This window comes from Rhinopithecus roxellana, chromosome 19 (assembly GCF_007565055.1).
Source record: "Rhinopithecus roxellana isolate Shanxi Qingling chromosome 19, ASM756505v1, whole genome shotgun sequence".
Lineage (NCBI taxonomy): Eukaryota > Metazoa > Chordata > Mammalia > Primates > Cercopithecidae > Rhinopithecus > Rhinopithecus roxellana.
The window spans coordinates 36,633,980-36,649,751 of record NC_044567.1 but is presented as its reverse complement, the minus strand read 5'-3'; the positions used below and the strand labels follow the sequence as shown (position 1 = coordinate 36,649,751).

At 49.3% G+C, this 15,772-nt stretch overlaps 1 protein-coding gene across 1 annotated transcript in view; it reads right to left on the bottom strand.

Moving 5' to 3' along the window:
* Positions 1–15,549, bottom strand: part of HS3ST3B1 (heparan sulfate-glucosamine 3-sulfotransferase 3B1) — a 50,204-nt gene extending 34,655 nt beyond the window's left edge. Inside the window, exon 1 of the mRNA XM_010370567.2 lies at positions 14,475–15,549. Coding sequence (XP_010368869.1) covers positions 14,475–15,028 — 554 coding nt within the window. The 5' untranslated portion in view covers positions 15,029–15,549. The remainder of the gene's footprint in view (positions 1–14,474) is intronic.
* Positions 15,550–15,772: the final 223 nt, after the last annotated feature.

Below are 15,772 nucleotides of genomic sequence, written 5' to 3'. Positions count from 1 at the left end.
CTAGGTGAAACAAACATTTATTTACTTTAATTTGTAAATAATGTATTTGTTTTTAGCTGCAGTATTTATCAGGACCTTTAATATGCCAACATGGAACTCTTTTTTTTTCTACACTCTATTAATCAATCTTTTTTTTTTTTTAATGGAATCTTGCTCTTGTTGCCCAGGCTGGAATGCAATGGTGCAATCTCAGCTCACTGCCACCTCCACCTCCCAGGTTCAAGTGATTCTCCTGCCCCAGCCTCCCGAGTAGCTGGGATTACAGATTGCAGGCACCCAATACCACACCTGGCTAATTTTTTGTATTTTTAGCAGAGATGGGATTTCATCACGTTGGTCAGGCTGGTCTCGAACTCCTGACCTCAGGTGATCCACCTACCTCGGCCTCCCAAAGTGCTGGGATTACAGGCATGAGCCACGGCACCCAGAAGAACTTTCTCTTCACTCAAAGAAACGTGGAACAGTGCATCTCAAAGTGTGACCTGCAAGACTACCCACAAATTGTCCTGGAGGAGATACACGCAAAACCTGAGAGGAAGCATTTAAAACTATTATAAGTAATTTGAAATCGCGACAGCATCCAAGGTCATATGATCAATGAACTCACTGGCCAGTGTGCGTGTTGCTAATTGTATGGCAGGAGGCACACAGCATGCCCTGTGTGCTTGTCACATGTCATAGGACAACAAATTGAGCCACAGTGGATTGGGGGAAAACGTGGTCCTACAGCAGAGTTGGCTGAGAACTGGTTTAGGAAATACTGCTGGTTCCAATTTCTATGGTACATATCGGGTATTCTGCTGACACCAGAATAACTGAGTGACCTGACTAGGTCACATCACAATGTATCCACAGCAAAAGGCTGACCTTAAGATTTACCAACTGGGGAACCCGATAAAAGAAAAGTCAGTTAGGGAACTAAAAAAGTAAAAAATAGGAGAAGCATGTCACTGAAAATGATTTCATCATCATGGTGATTCTGATTTTAATGGGCAGCCAGCTAAGCAGACCTCCACACATCCTCTCCAGGGATCCCAATGAAGGTGTAAAATGAAAAAGTCAAATAGATAAAAGCTCCTGCCCAACTCTCACAAGAATGCCCGTGATGAACTGGATTGAGGAAATTTAATCCTGAAATGTACATACCTGAACAAGTGGGAAAACCGTTTGCAGCTCCCCACTCTGGTAACAAATGAGAGAAGCTGCCCAAGTGTGAGACAGGAAGGGGCAGGGAGGGCGGAATGTGGGAAGGAGAGAAGATTCCCCCATCTAAAAGCCCAGGGGCTCACCAGGTCCAGCCATTTGTTGCCATGAGAAAGGCAGGCATGGTACTGTCTCATCCTTTATAAAAGCAGCAGGAAATCTGGATTTGTATATGAAATCTCCCAGTCTGTCAACATAGGCAATACATGTGCATGTTTTAAAACTCCATGAATGGCTGGGCGCGGTGGCTCACGCCTGTAATCCCAACACTTTGGGAGGCCGAGGCGGGCGGATCACGAGGTCAGGAGATCAAGACCATCCTGGCTAACACGGTGAAAACCTGTCCCTATAAAAATACAAAACATTAGCTGGGGGTGGTGGCGGGCGCCTGTAGTCCCAGCTATCGGGAGGCTGAGGCAGGAGAACGGCGTGAACCCAGGAGGCGGAGCTTGCAGTGAGCCGAGATCGCACCACTGCACTCCAGCCTGGGCGGCAGAGCAAGACTGCCTCAAAAAAAAAACACAAAAACCCATGAATCTTCACTGTTAGGCTTCATTTATATTAGGTTGAACAACAGGCAAAACTAATCGGTGGTGGTAGAAGGTGAGATAGCGGTTGTTCTTGGGATGGGGACAGTAACCAGAAGGGCATACAGAGGTAGCTTTGGGGGTTCTTGAACTGCCACTTCTTGGCACTTGTTACCAACAACATACTTGTATGTTTGCCTTGTGAAAAGTCATCAGGTCGTGCACTTCTGATTTGTATACTTTTCGATAAGTATGTAAATAAAAATTTAAATAAGCAACCCAGGCCGGGCAGGGTGGCTCACGCCTGTAATCCCAGTACTTTGGGAGGCCGAGGCAGGTGGATCACCTGAGGTCAGGAGTTCAAGACCAGCCTGACCAACATGGAGAAACCCCGTCTCTACTAATAATACAAAATTAGCCAGGCCTGGTGGCTCATGCCTGTAATCCCAGTTACTTGGGAGGCTGAGGCAGGAGAATCGCTTGAACCCGGGAGGCAGAGGTTGCAGTGAGCCGAGATCGTGCCATTGCACTCCAGCCATGGCACTCCAGCCTGGGCCACAAGAGCAAAACTCCGTATCAAAAAAACAAAACAAAACAAAAAAAGAAACCCAAACCCCACAGATTTATAAACAGTGTAATGTCTGAGATTTCTTTCAAATAATACTGAAAAGAGATAAAACAGCACTTCCTTAGAAATAATGGAGGGGGCCAGGCACGGTGGCTCATGCCTATAATTGCAGCACTTTGTGAGGCCAAGGCGGGTGGATCACCTGAGGTCAGGAGTTCGAGACCAGTCTGGGCAACATGGTGAAACCCCACCTCTACTAAAAATACAAAGTTAGTCGGGTGTGGTGGCGTATGCCTGTAATCCCAGCTACTTGGGAGGCCAAGGCAGGAGAGTCGCTTGAACCTAGGAGGTGGAGGTTGCAGTAAGCTGAGATGACATCATTGCATTCTAGCCTGGGCAAAGAGAGTGAAACTCTGTCTCAAAAAAAAAAAAAATAAAAATAAATAAATAAATAAATAAATAAATAAATAAATAAAGCCATGTCAAGAAGTGGTTAAGAGAATGGTGTTCAAATGCGGGCTGCCATCTCTCTGAGGTTTCTCCTTTTGTGTAGGGAGAGCTAAATTAACTGGTGCTTCAAGGAAGAGGATGTCCTGCAGAGAAACAATGCACACAGGCTGTCTTGGCAAAGGTAAGGGTAGCTGCAGAGTAAGTAAGGGCCAAGTTCTCCGTGGAGCGCATGAAGTTGGGATGGGCCGGATCAGCTTTATATAAGACATTTTTGGCCAGGGGCAGTGGCTCATGCCTGTTATCCCAGCACTTTGAGGGGCCAAGGCGGGCAGATCACAAGGTCACGAGTTCAAGACCAGGCTGGCCAAACATGGTGAAACCCCGTCTCTACTGAAAAAAAAAAAAATACAATAATTAGCTGGGTGTGGTGGTGGGCGCCTGTAATCCCAGCTACTCAGGAAGCTGAGGCAGGAGAACTGCTTGAACCCAGGAGGCAGAGGTTGCAGTGAGCCGAGATCATGCCACTGCACTCCAGCCTGGTTGAAAGAGCAAGACTCTGTCTCGGGAAAAAAAAAAAAAAAAAAAAGACATTTTCTTTTTTTCTTTTTTTTTTTTTTTAGACGGAGTCTCGCTCTGTCACCCAGGCTGGAGTGCTGTGGCCGGATCTCAGCTCACTGCAAGCTCCGCCTCCCGGGTTCAGGCCATTCTCCTGCCTCAGCCTCCAGAGTAGCTGGGACTACAGGCGCCGCCACGTTGCCCGGCTACTTTTTTGTAGTTTTTAGTAGAGACGGGGTTTCACCGTGTTAGCCAAGATGGTCTCGATCTCCTGACCTTGTGATCCGCCCGTCTCGGCCTCCCAAAGTGCTGGGATTACAGGCTTGAGCCACCGCGCCCGGCCAAAAAAAGACATTTTCATGCACACCTGCTGGGGACTGTACAAAACCCAGTGTCTCCACGGGTGGGGCGTTCACGGTGCTGGACAATATAGCTCAGAAGCAATGGGCTCCAGAGTGTAAAATGTTGGAGGAGGGGTGTCAGTGTGATCCCAAGAGCTGAGAATCTGAGTGGCGTGGTTGTGGGGGGCAGCGCAAAGGGCAGGTGGGAGAGAAGGGATGAGTTGGTAGAAGAGGGGATGGGAGCAGGCCTCAGTCAGAGAGGGGGAGTCAAATGCACAGATGTTGGGGCAAGGGCTACAGGGATGGCAGGAAAGTGCTGGGTTGACACACGGATGGCATGGTTGAAGACTGCCACCATCAACACGGGCATCACAGCAACAGAGACAGGCTAGGAACCAGTGTGGGGAGTAAAAGGGAATAGGGACAGAAAAAATGGATGAAAAAAACAGAACCTTGCAAATGCTTTTAAGTGGAAAAGTCTTCATCTTTGGGAGGAAAGAAACAACAGAAGAGATGGCTTAAACTGGTCCAGAAGGAACATGGCATTCAATTGCTGCCAGATATACAGCCTCCAAGTTGTGGAGTTTGAAAGGCCCTCAGGGAGTCATTCTCTTCTTCCTTAGGTCCAAGAGGTAGAGCTACCTACAGATACAGCTGTATGACCTTAGGCAATCTCTGTGAGTTTCTGTTTCCTCCCTTGGAAAATAACGGAAATCACACAGGAAGCATCACTGTTAAGATTAAGTAAGCGCCTGGCCCACTCGCCTGCACATAGCAAGTTTTCACATACTGAGGCTAAGACTTATTTTTTTTCCTTTTTTTAAAGCACACACAGTCGCTGACTTTCTGGCCCCTTCTTACCTCCTTAGCCCTCTTCGGAAAGCTACTGGAAAAGTAAAATGCAAAAATCACATTTTAAAATTCGTACTACCTTATCTCATGCTTCTGCTTCCTCCTTAAATGGTTTTCAGATTTACCAGTAATTTAGTAGGACTAATGATTTCAAAAATAAAAATAAAAAATCAGGCTTCAATTGCCTGCAGATCTCCTCGAGCCCGTAGATGTCAGTCCACTGACTAAAACAGGCTTCTCAGGGACAGGTTCATGGCTCCTGTACTTCCTCAGTGCTTTAAGTGCTGCCTTGCACTAGATAAGAGCAAGTGCTCCGATGGGATTTTTGAGGCAGTAAAACTACCCTGAATGCTACTATAATGTGGGATACAGGTCATTACGCATTTGTCCAAACCCATGCAATGCACAACACCAACAGTGAGCCTTAATGTAAACTGCGGACCCTGAGTGATGACGTGTCAAATGTGGGTTCATCAGTTGTAACAAATGTACCAGTCTGGTAGAGGATGTTGATAGTGGGAGGCTGTGTGTTTGTAGGAGTGATGGGTATTTGGGAAATCTGTGTAATTTATTAAATTTTGCTGTGAACCTAAAATGGCTCTAAAAATATGGTCTGGGTCTGGTGTGGTGGCTCACACCTGTAATTCCAGCACTTTGGGAGGTTGAGGAGGGCGAACTGCTTGAGTCTAGGAGTTTGAGACCAGCCTGGGCTAGCATAGTGAGATTTCATCTCTACACTTTTTTTTTTTTTTAATTAGCCAGGCATGGTGGTGTGCACCTATAGTCCTTGCTACACGAGAGACTGAGGTGGGAGAATCGCCTGAGCCCATGAGGTAGAGGTTGTGCCACTGCACTCCAGCCTAGGTGACAGAACAAGACCCCGTCTAAAAAAAAAAAGGTATATATTTTTTAAAGTGCTCAATAAATCCTTGTTAGATGAGTGAAAAAGTAAGTAAACACGATTTATACGAATGTATTATTCATTGACTATAGAAAAGGATTTTAAATGGTCACCTTTGGCTTCCTCCATTAATAAGTATTTTAAATCAATGATAAGGTAATGATCACTGCCTTTCTCTCTTTACCCCATTACTTCCCACACTCATCCACCCACACACTTGGGGATCTTCCGTGGGAACACGATGTTTACTGCTTTGTGTATCTGTGTCAACTGGCAGCACTAGCATATGCTAAGTGCCCGGAGGCAGACTGGAACAATCAGAGAAGAGGGCACCAGGGACCAGCCCGACAGCACATCAAGAGGAAGGGCTGGACCCAGCCAGGAGAGTTTCCGGTGCACAAGGCCAGGACCGGCAGAGACAGGCTGCTCAGCTAGGAAACCGCACCAGGAGCTATCTGGAAGAGAATTACTGGTCTCTAATTGTGTGCTCTGTATGTCTCTCCCCAGGGAAATTGTACTTCTTTAATGGAAGTAAGAACGAAATTTTGTATTTCTTCAACATCTCATGCAACAATGTTCAACGTCTTATGAGCACTTCCCGACGTGCCCTTTTCATAGGCCTTTAGAAACGCGAGGAAAAAGGTTGCCTTTTTCAAATCCACAAGAGTTCTTGGCACCACGGAGGAAGCCTATCCGCAAAGGCTGGGGCTGGGGCGTTTGTGGGCTGAGTCCACCTTGGGCAGCACGAGAAATGGGTGGGCTTATCAGTGCCCACGAGGAGAGATCCCCTCTCCCCTCTGAGGCTGTCCAGGAGAGCTTTCCTTCCCCTCCTCTGGGTAGGAGCGGCTGCAGGGCCCTGTGCACACGGCTTAGGGTTAGGAGGACTAGCCTTACATGAGTGAGCAGCGGGGAAGGTGCTGGGGAGAAGGCGGACCACTCGGTCTGAGTCCAGGTGAGATTCAGGAATCGGAGGGGGCTTGAGACTTACTGCCCTTTTCCTTTTCCTCCTCTCCTCTCCATCCCAATCCTTCCCACTTTCTCTTCATCCAGTCATTTAATGGGCCAAATTATGGAAATGAAGGTATTCTATGTTATCTCCTGAATCTGCGGAATCGCCTTACAGGCACCCATTATAGAAGTGGGTGGAAAGAGGATTATCCATTTCTTTCCCCGAAAGAGAAAAGGGGGCGGGGAAAGGGAGAAACGAAACGCGTGCTCTTTGCAAACTGACTCAACTAAATTCACTTTCTTGCCAGCGACCCCTCCCGCTTCCCAGATCCAAAATAAGGTCGGAAAAAGCCGAAGTGTCCTCTCTGGCTGTAAAGAATCCACTAGGGCCCACGTCCTGCCAGCGAGGGTTGCATAAGGCGAGGCGGTCTCCCTGCAGGAGTCGGCAGCCGAACATTCGGAGAACAGACATCTCCGCTCCAGAAAACAGGAGAATTTGGGCAGGAGGGTGCAGACAGGACAAAGAGAGAGGAACCAAAGGAAGAGAGTACAATAGATCAGCTGATAGGCTTGACTTGGAAAGCGAAGGCAGCTCAGGACCAAATCAGCAGCACGGAGTCGAAGCTGAGCAGAGGAACAGCCAGGCCAGTACCGGCGGGGGCGGGGCGCGGCCGCTCAGCCCGCCTCTCTGGGCGGGATTCTCCCCTCAGGCGGAACCCCATTGGTCTCTCCGCAGCCCCTCTACCCAATCAGCGCGAAGACGGATCCCGCCGGCACCGCCCACCTCGGGTGCGGGCCGCTCAGCCAGGCTCAGCCCAACAGGTGAGGCCGGACGGCGGGGCTGGTCACGTGGCCACAGCCGACTACCCGGCCGGCAGAGGGGCGGGGGAGGCGGCCCCAGTCTCGGCTGCCAGCCCTGCCCCCGCACTGGGAAGCTCAGCCATCTGTCTCCGGCTCAGCGGCCCCCGGGCCAGAGGCGGCGATCCCGCGTGACACCAGGGCCGCGTCGATTGATGCCCGAGGCCGGGCGGCTCGGAGCCATTTTCCCTGCCCGTGGCAGTGCCCCCGGCCACCCTTCCACAACGGGATGTCCAAGCCAACGCCCCCCTTGCTCCCGAAAGGAGCGGACACGTGGCAACGTCGTGGGCAGCTGGGGCCCTGCTGGACACTTCCGTCCCCAGACCTGAAAAAGGGGGGCGGCTCTCCCCCCAGCTCCATTCATTAAATCACGAGTGGGATTCTCACTGCTCTTCCCAATGTTTCTTTCACTCTCCATTTGCTTCTCAAACCTCACATTGCCCAGAACCATCTTTCAGCATTTTATGGGTTTCTAAGCAAGTGTAACAGTGTTAAGTAGCGTGGGGCAAAAACTTGGGAGAAAACAGGGATTCTGAATCCTACGTGTAAGGTGCTTCATGGACACACATGGAATTGTTCACATTCTAGGCAATGGTGTTTAAAATAGTGACCCCTTGGCGAGAGAGTCTGGGCTGAAACACTTGATATTAAACCAGAGTCTTCTTTGCCATATGTAGAACAAAAATATCTTATTCCAACCATGTATGGTGGGTGTACTTTTTTTACTGTCCGGAAAATATAAATTCCTCTCGGACAGTACTCTTTAACCAGCTCTAAATCTAAAGATACGCGCTCATAATTTTTACAAACAGCAATCTTTGGGAGGCAAAACCTGTGCAGTACAACTTTGCTATTTAAACATGTTTCATCCACGACACAATGAAGTACATTTTCTGAATGAGCCAGTAACAAGATATTTTTGATATTTTTCGGGTTACAGAAATGTGTGTGAAATTTGTATTTAAAAGAACTTATAAAGGAAATTAATACCACTTTTATCTATGTACAAATAAAATTAATGGTGGGTTTTATTAGCATTAGCAGTATTTTAACACATAGCCTCTTGGCTGCCATAAAAATTATTTATTATCATTTTATTAAGATGGTAATTGCTTCTCACATCCTAAACTTTTCCCCAAATCTCTTGACAAGAAAAATCAGAAATAAAAATCAGCATGCACGAACATCAGTTTTATTTGATGTTAGTTTTATTTTGGTGTAGTTTGAGAGAAATCCGAGAGTTCCAACAAGGTAATGTTTTCAATATATAAAAAGTTTCATGTTCTACTTACAATTAGTTTTCAAAGATATCAGTATCTCATTTCTTTTCGGTCATGGTAAATGTTTTCATTCGAGGTAGGCAGCATATTGTTTTCATTACCCTTTAAAATATGCCACATACTTGGGGGACTCATTTTGCTGGAATTCCTGACTGTCCCAACAGCCTAGGATTGAAATTTCTCTTACTGTCTGAAATCATCGACTGTTAAATGAGAGAGGTAGCGCCCTATTTGGAAACTAACTCTATTCACAGCAAAAGAAATGCTCATTATGCCCTGCCTTTAGGGTAGGCATTTTGTGTTTCTGTCAATCAACTTAATTTCCATGTTCATAGAGTGAGAACATAAAGTATTCAAAAAACTACTGACATAGAAACCAGTCGGCAAGCAGCCTGAGTCACGTATTTCAGTTCTGAAGCTTTAAATAAATGCCACCTCTCTGATTCATAAAACTAGCTGACTGGTGAGTTTGTCTTTTTAAAAATTCCTGGTGTGCTTTTAATTATAAATAATTTTAGTGATTCAAGGAGTCATTTCATATAACCAGAAAACCTTATTCCTACAACATATTATAAACCAAAAGATAAATTAGCATACATATGTGGAATGAGGTTATGTGACACTGACTGTTCAAAATGTTAAAAAGTTTTTTTTTTTTTCAGACTAAAACATCAAACTAGAAACTCAGAAGCTGTGACAGGTCATTTTAAAGTTTCAAGCAATACAACTTTAGCTGGAAAACTATCTTTCACAAATACTAGTCTGTGCTAAATTATAAATTTTCAATTATCAGATTCCATTAAAAAACATAATCTAGCTTAGCCAACATGTAATTCCTACTTGTAGTATTCTATTTTGATAAATATTTTTGAAGACATGTACTGCAACCTAATTTTTAGAGACCTGTTCAATAATAACATATCATTTGGAAGATAATAAGTGTAATCTAATTCATATATTTTAGCATTGTATTTATCTAAAACAAATGGGTTGCTATTAAATTTTGACTATTTTATTAACTCAGAGCATCTGGGAAAACACTTATGATTAGGTTAATTGATGTTATATTTTCCCTTCAACTTGTAGAAGATTAATCAACCATTTTATGGTCTAATTTAGGTGCCTAATTAAAAACAGAGTTCAACACATGCTCCACTGTCTTGCTAATAAATCTTGACAGCTTTGTAACATGATGGTTTGTATTTCAAATTGTTGCATACAAATGTAGATTTTTTTTTTTTTTTTATCTTCACCCAACATCTTGGAAGTAAGTTACATACTTGGTTTAAACTCTGGGACTGAGAGAGTGCAATTACTTCAAAATGGATTATCCCCAATCGGATCTTATCTTAAATTTCCCTCAGTGAAGACAGAAACATTTTTTGCTACCGGGTTTTCTGAAGTAGACTAGAAAAATAGGGGGCAGTTTTGTCTTCTCAGTATTTGTTAAGTTGAAAATGTAGAGAATATTGCTATTTTCAGCTATTAGCCTTCAAGAGAGAGATTTCTGAAGTTACAGGATTTTCTATTTTCATTCTAAACAAATCTGCTAAAAGTGTTAGCTGTAATTGTCTGCTGATTAATCAGTACAAGTCAATTATGGACTTGATTTGGGGGCACTCTTTTTTATGAATACATTAATTCCAAGAAGTTCTGGAACATGTCATTTAACCCCACATCCTCCCAGCCTTAAAAAGGGCAAATGGCAGAGGGTAAATCTCAAGAGGGACACTCCCTATGTTTTCTCTGTCCGGATGCTTGAGGGATTTTTTGTCATTTTAGTGACTTGCTTGATTCTAACTGTCCTTTGCAGAAAAATGAAACTGACACAGTGGTGTGATTATCCTCACTCTTGTTATTAACCAATGTTAGATGTAGTAACTAGCCTGTTTGGGGGCTGATATTCTTTTCAAGTGAATGACAAAATCTGCAGTCTGCACTGAGACCATAAAGGCATGTCAGAAAGCTGTCAAACTCTTCTAAGGCAAACTCAGTTTTGGACCCATGCTATATGATAAATATCCTGCTTCGATCACTTAAGCGAGGAAGCGTGATCCAGAATGATCCAGAATGATCTCTGAAGCAGAACTGCCTGGGTTAGTATATTAGCTTTGATTCTTCCCAGCTGTGAGATCTTGGGCAGATTGCTTAACCTCTCTGTGCCTGTGTTTCCTCATCTGTAAAAGTACCTACTTCACAGAACTGTAATGAGGATTAAATTTGCTAATCCTGTAAAACTTGAAACAGTGCCTGGCACATAGGGAAAACATTCGGTAAGTGTTAGCTACCACCATTATTATGCCACACACACACACATACAATGTACTTTGTTTAATGTTGGCCAGAGCATTAAAGTGTCAGCTTATTTTGTGTAACTCAGAATGGGAAAGGGAGGCGGAGGTGGTAGAGGGAGTTTCTGCCGCTGTACAGTCTAAGGCATATTTTTGTATAACAAACAATAATTACGCAATATTTCGCTAACTTAATTCCCAAACGGAGGTCATTAAAATTTCAGAATATTTACCAACACTTAAGTAAAATCACAAAGTGAAACTTTAAAAGTTACAGATTTTTTTTTTGACCATTCAAAGTTTAACATCCCAAGCCTAAATAAATGTACAGGGCAGGTGCTTTCTCCACCTTGGCATACGTGAAATTCTCCTGAAACAGCCCCATATTTCCTAAACACTATGGGGTACCGGTGGAACAGGAGATAACACCCAGTTTCACCAGCCTGCTTGATGAGCCTCTCTGTGGTGCCTGCTAAGTTTGGGAGGCCTGATTCAAGAGGGCTGCATAATGAATTGGAAAAGTCAACCGAGAAGAGTCATCATCGCAGACTAAAACCAACTGGAGTTCCAGTGTGGATGGACTGTCCGTACTAGCACGTTTGATTTTTGCAGGGTGAAGGAGGTAGAAAGGCTCCCACTCTCTGGCCAGTGGCAGGGTCAGCTCTGTGCATCAACTCGGTGGGTTCCATCTCACCATGACCCCTCCTGATCCGGCTGATGGTATCTCCTTTTGCCAAGTGGAAGGAAGAGCAATCAAATTCCGAGATGTCATGCAAATCTGCCAGGCCCTGGGCTACTGGTTAGGCCACTAGCAGGCTGTGTATCAACCGATTAAATCCGTTGACGACTCCCAGACACAGCCACGACCTCATTCTCTAACAGATTACGATGCTGATCCTCAGACTCAACCATCCGTGCCCATCGTTTTCTGTTCTTAATGCCTTCAAAATGTCTCCTCACTCTCATATTCTCTAGTTTTTGAGGACTTGTTTTAACCAGGTTTCTGAATTACAACTCTCCCTGGTTAATTACTATTTATACTCTTCTCTAGTTGGCGGCCTGACTGCAGGGACAGAGCGGAGGTACAATGGCGCACACCTCTGGCAAGGAGCAAAGCTTGGCAGACAGGAGAGAACTCCAACAAGGGCGAAGGGTGTCCTCTGCGCACCAGACTTCAGGTAAAGCGCTCTGGGTCAGGAGTCTCCTCCTGGCGGCGTGGTCTGTTTAAAGTTTAAAAAGCCGCCTTCAAAATAATTGTGACGTCCATATCTTTGCCCAGACATCCATTCATTATTCTTAAGTAATTAAAAATTTTAAAGTAAACAGATAGCATTTAAAATATTTTTTCCCCCTTAGAAAATATCCACCAACCCTGCGGCCGCGCCAGGCGCTGCTGGTGCAGTCCAGGAACGCAGTGTTTGGGGCCAGTTGCGGCATTTACAGTGGGCTCCTCCGGCCGCCCGGTCCGCCGGGTCACCGCCCCGGGCCCTGTGCCTCCTGGACCCAGGAGTCCTGCTTGTCAGTTCACAGAGATGGCTCGGGAGGACGAAGAACCTCCCGCCTCCGGCGGCCCAGCTAAGCCCTTGCGGCCCCCTAGGTCCAGCCGCCGTGCGTGGCCGCTCGCAGAACAGCCCCCGGGCGCAAGTCGCCACCCGAACCTCCCGGGCTGCGCTCTCCGCTGCTGGCGCGCGGCGAGGGTTTCCATGCGACTTCATTCTTCATTCAGCGTTTTTGAGTCAATCGAAAAGAACGTGGCAGGTGGAGGGCAGCCGCCTAAGAGACTGAGTGAGCCTTTCGGTGGGGATTTCCATGGCTTGCCCCAGATGCTTCAAAACCGCCTGACATTAAGGGTTCAGTCCTTTTCCTGCCAGTTCCTCCCAACCCGGCCCCAAGTGTGTCTGATCTCAGAAAATCCTAGGCTGCCTCGGGGCTCTGGCGGGTTCCACCTGGAAGGGCGCTAGTTATAGCCTGCCGCCCGGCCCTAGAATCAACATCCCAGGAGAAGGGGGAGTGCTGGTGGTAGAAGTAATAACAATACAATCGATGACAATAGCTAACAATTAGAGAGGCCCTCACGTGCCTGCAGGGCATCTTACCGTACCAGCGCATTCACTCTTCCCATCCCTGCCCAGAACCTGCATTATTCCCACTGCACAGATGAGAGCATCGAGGTTCACGCGACTAACCAGGACGTGAATCCAGGCGGCGGACTCCAGAGCCCCCATTCTTGTCCACCAATATCCCGAGAATGGGTCACAGCCCGGGAACAGTGGGAAGGGTGACTGTCACAGCTGGCTAAACCTCGAGACTTGGGCAACTCCTGACAATAATAAAAAACGTTAAGGACAAAGGGGAAGGGGTAGGACGCGGCTGGGAAGGGAGCGGTTTTAATCCGCGGGGTCAGCCCTCTTTTATTCTCCATCCCACCCAGGTGCCGAGAGTGGGGTGGGCACAGGGAGAGGGGTTCAGTTCTCTTCTCTTTTGTTTTCCCAAGTCTCGAGCCTCTGTGAAGCTAATTGGGCCTGGAGGGGTGCCTGAACGTCGTGTTGGCTGGGGTTGCGGGTGGAGACCCCAACGAAAAGATGGGGACCGGTCCCTGGGTCCCTGGTTGAAGACAGTTATCGGAGGCCGAAATCTAGACCTCCTGCCCACTCGTGCCTTATCCGAAGCTCGGGAAACCCAACAGCTCACCCCAAAGACCAGCAGCTGCGGAAAGCAGTGGGCAGAGGTAGTGATTATGACCCGGGGGCCGCTGTCCCTTTGGAACCTGACCCGCAACCCGACTCCAGAACAGAATTTCCGGAAACCGCGACCTCGAAGCAACCTCATTTCTCAATCCGTGGGCCCCGAATATTCTTTGCCCCGGACGTGTAAAAGCCCCGCGGAGACACGCGTCCTTGCTTTCGCTATCCCAGCACCGAGGCCAGGGAGGCGGAAACGGGCGGCGATGCCCGGGGGCCCGGACGCCTTCAAAGCCGCGCGCCGCTCCAGTCGGTTGCAGTGCGCGCCTTTGCCCGACAGGGACCAGCACAACTCCACGCTCTGCGCGCCGCCCGCCCACCAGGCGGAGGTGCCGGGCCACCCGTCCAGCTCACCCTCCCGAGCCCAGGCGGCTCGCGAGCGAGGCGGGTCTGACCCCCTTGGGGTTCCGGTAACCAGGCGGACTGTAACAAAAAGTTAACAGACTCGGCAGCCTCGGCGGGACGCCGCGGCCCCCACCCCCTCTCCCCATCTGGGAAGCAGAAGCTGCTCTAGAAGTTCTTTGAGGGCGGAGACCAACCAAAGGGGCGCAGAACATTCCCAGCGTCTCGGACTCCGGGAGGAAAAATTTAAGACGGGTCATAAAATGCTATTCGAGTCGGATACCGCCATGGTTGGAGGGTGGCTCGCTTTGCTGAGCGCGGTCTCAGACGCTGCCCTTCTTCTTTGCGGCGAGGTCCCCTGATTAATTCAAGGGCACCATAGACCACTGAGCCGCCAGCGCTCCGCGAGAACTTTCTGGTGTTGTGACGAGAACCGAGAGGAGCGCAACCCTCACCGCACCCAGACAGGATGCGCGGCGCAATCTGCGGCGGTTTCCCTGCCCCGCCCCGGGTGGTCCGAAGTGGTAACACTGCCACTTCCCTATCATACGCCATGTCTCCCTTCGTTCAGGGTCTGAATCGACGATGGAGACCCTGCCCCTGGCAGGGAAACTCACCGGTACCAAGCGAGGCCCTTGTCGTAGCTGCGATCGAAGAAATGGGGCTCCGCGCCCACGGCGCGCACGTCGGGGTGCACGCGCAGAAACTCCAGCAGCGCCCGCGTGCCGCCCTTCTTCACGCCGATGATGATGGCCTGCGGCAGCTGCTTGCTCCCAGACCCACTGAAAAAGCTGGAGATGGGGCTTGGGGAGTCCGGCACCTCGGGACTCTGCTCCTCAGGGCTCGCAGCGCCCTCGGCCATCTCCTTGCCTGAAGCCAGTGGGGTGGCTGGCTGCGCCCGGAACGGCAGCCTGGGGGGCGTCCCGTCCGGAGCTGTGGCCAGGGCTGGCGGGGCGAGTGCGGCGCGGGACCCGGAGCCCAGCAGCAGCAGCCCCGGCGCGGCGGCGCAGGAGCCGGCACAAGAGTACAGGAACATATAGAGCCAGACGCAGAGCATGGCGAAGAGCAGCGCGAGCTTCCTCCTCACCGGCGGCGGGGGCGGCGGCGGCTGCGGTAGGAGCCGGCCGGGGACATCGAGGCAAGATCTGCCGCCACTCAGGCGCTGCCCCATGCGCTGCCCGCGGGCGCGACCAGGGGCATGGCTCAGCACATGGCGTGGGTCCCGCCAGTCAGTGAGCGCAGAGAGGGTTTCCCGGCCCGCTGGACGCCTGTGTGGCTCGGTTTATTGCCCCCGCGTGCCCGAGGCCGCCGCTGCTGCTGCTGCTCTTCCCCAGGTGGCGGCGGCAGCTGTAGCGGCGGCGGCTCTTGACATATTGCACGGCAGGAGCTGCAACTGCAAAGGAAAGTCGAGACGGCGGTAACTGCTGGCCGAGGGTCTGCTCCTGGGGCGCGACGACGCGCTCGGGGCCTGGAGGATGTTGCACTCCCGCGCCCTGGCCACTCTAGACGGTGCGCTCCGCCGCACGCCGGGGCTGCCTCCTTGCAGTCCTAAGAACTGAGCCTGGAGCAGCCCCGGCACTTCCCTGCAGAGGCTGCGGAGGCGAACTGCGCAGGAAGAGAGCTGGGGACCGAGGTGGAGTGGGCGGTCCCGGCCTTCCAGAGTGACGGGCTGCTCTACCTATCAAAATTCCCGAACGCCATGCAAATACAGGCACTTCGCCGAGCTCACAGCAGCCAACCCTCTCCCAAGACGTGGGGGTGTGGAAAGGCTTCTGGGCGGTGTAGGGCGGTCGGGGATTGCCATTGGCTGTGGAACAAGGGGCGGGCCCAGAGGGGCGGAGTTAGGGGCTGGTGACAGGAGCAGATGGTGGGAAGAATGCTGCAGTGACCGAGCGCTGGGAGAGGTCCTACCCTA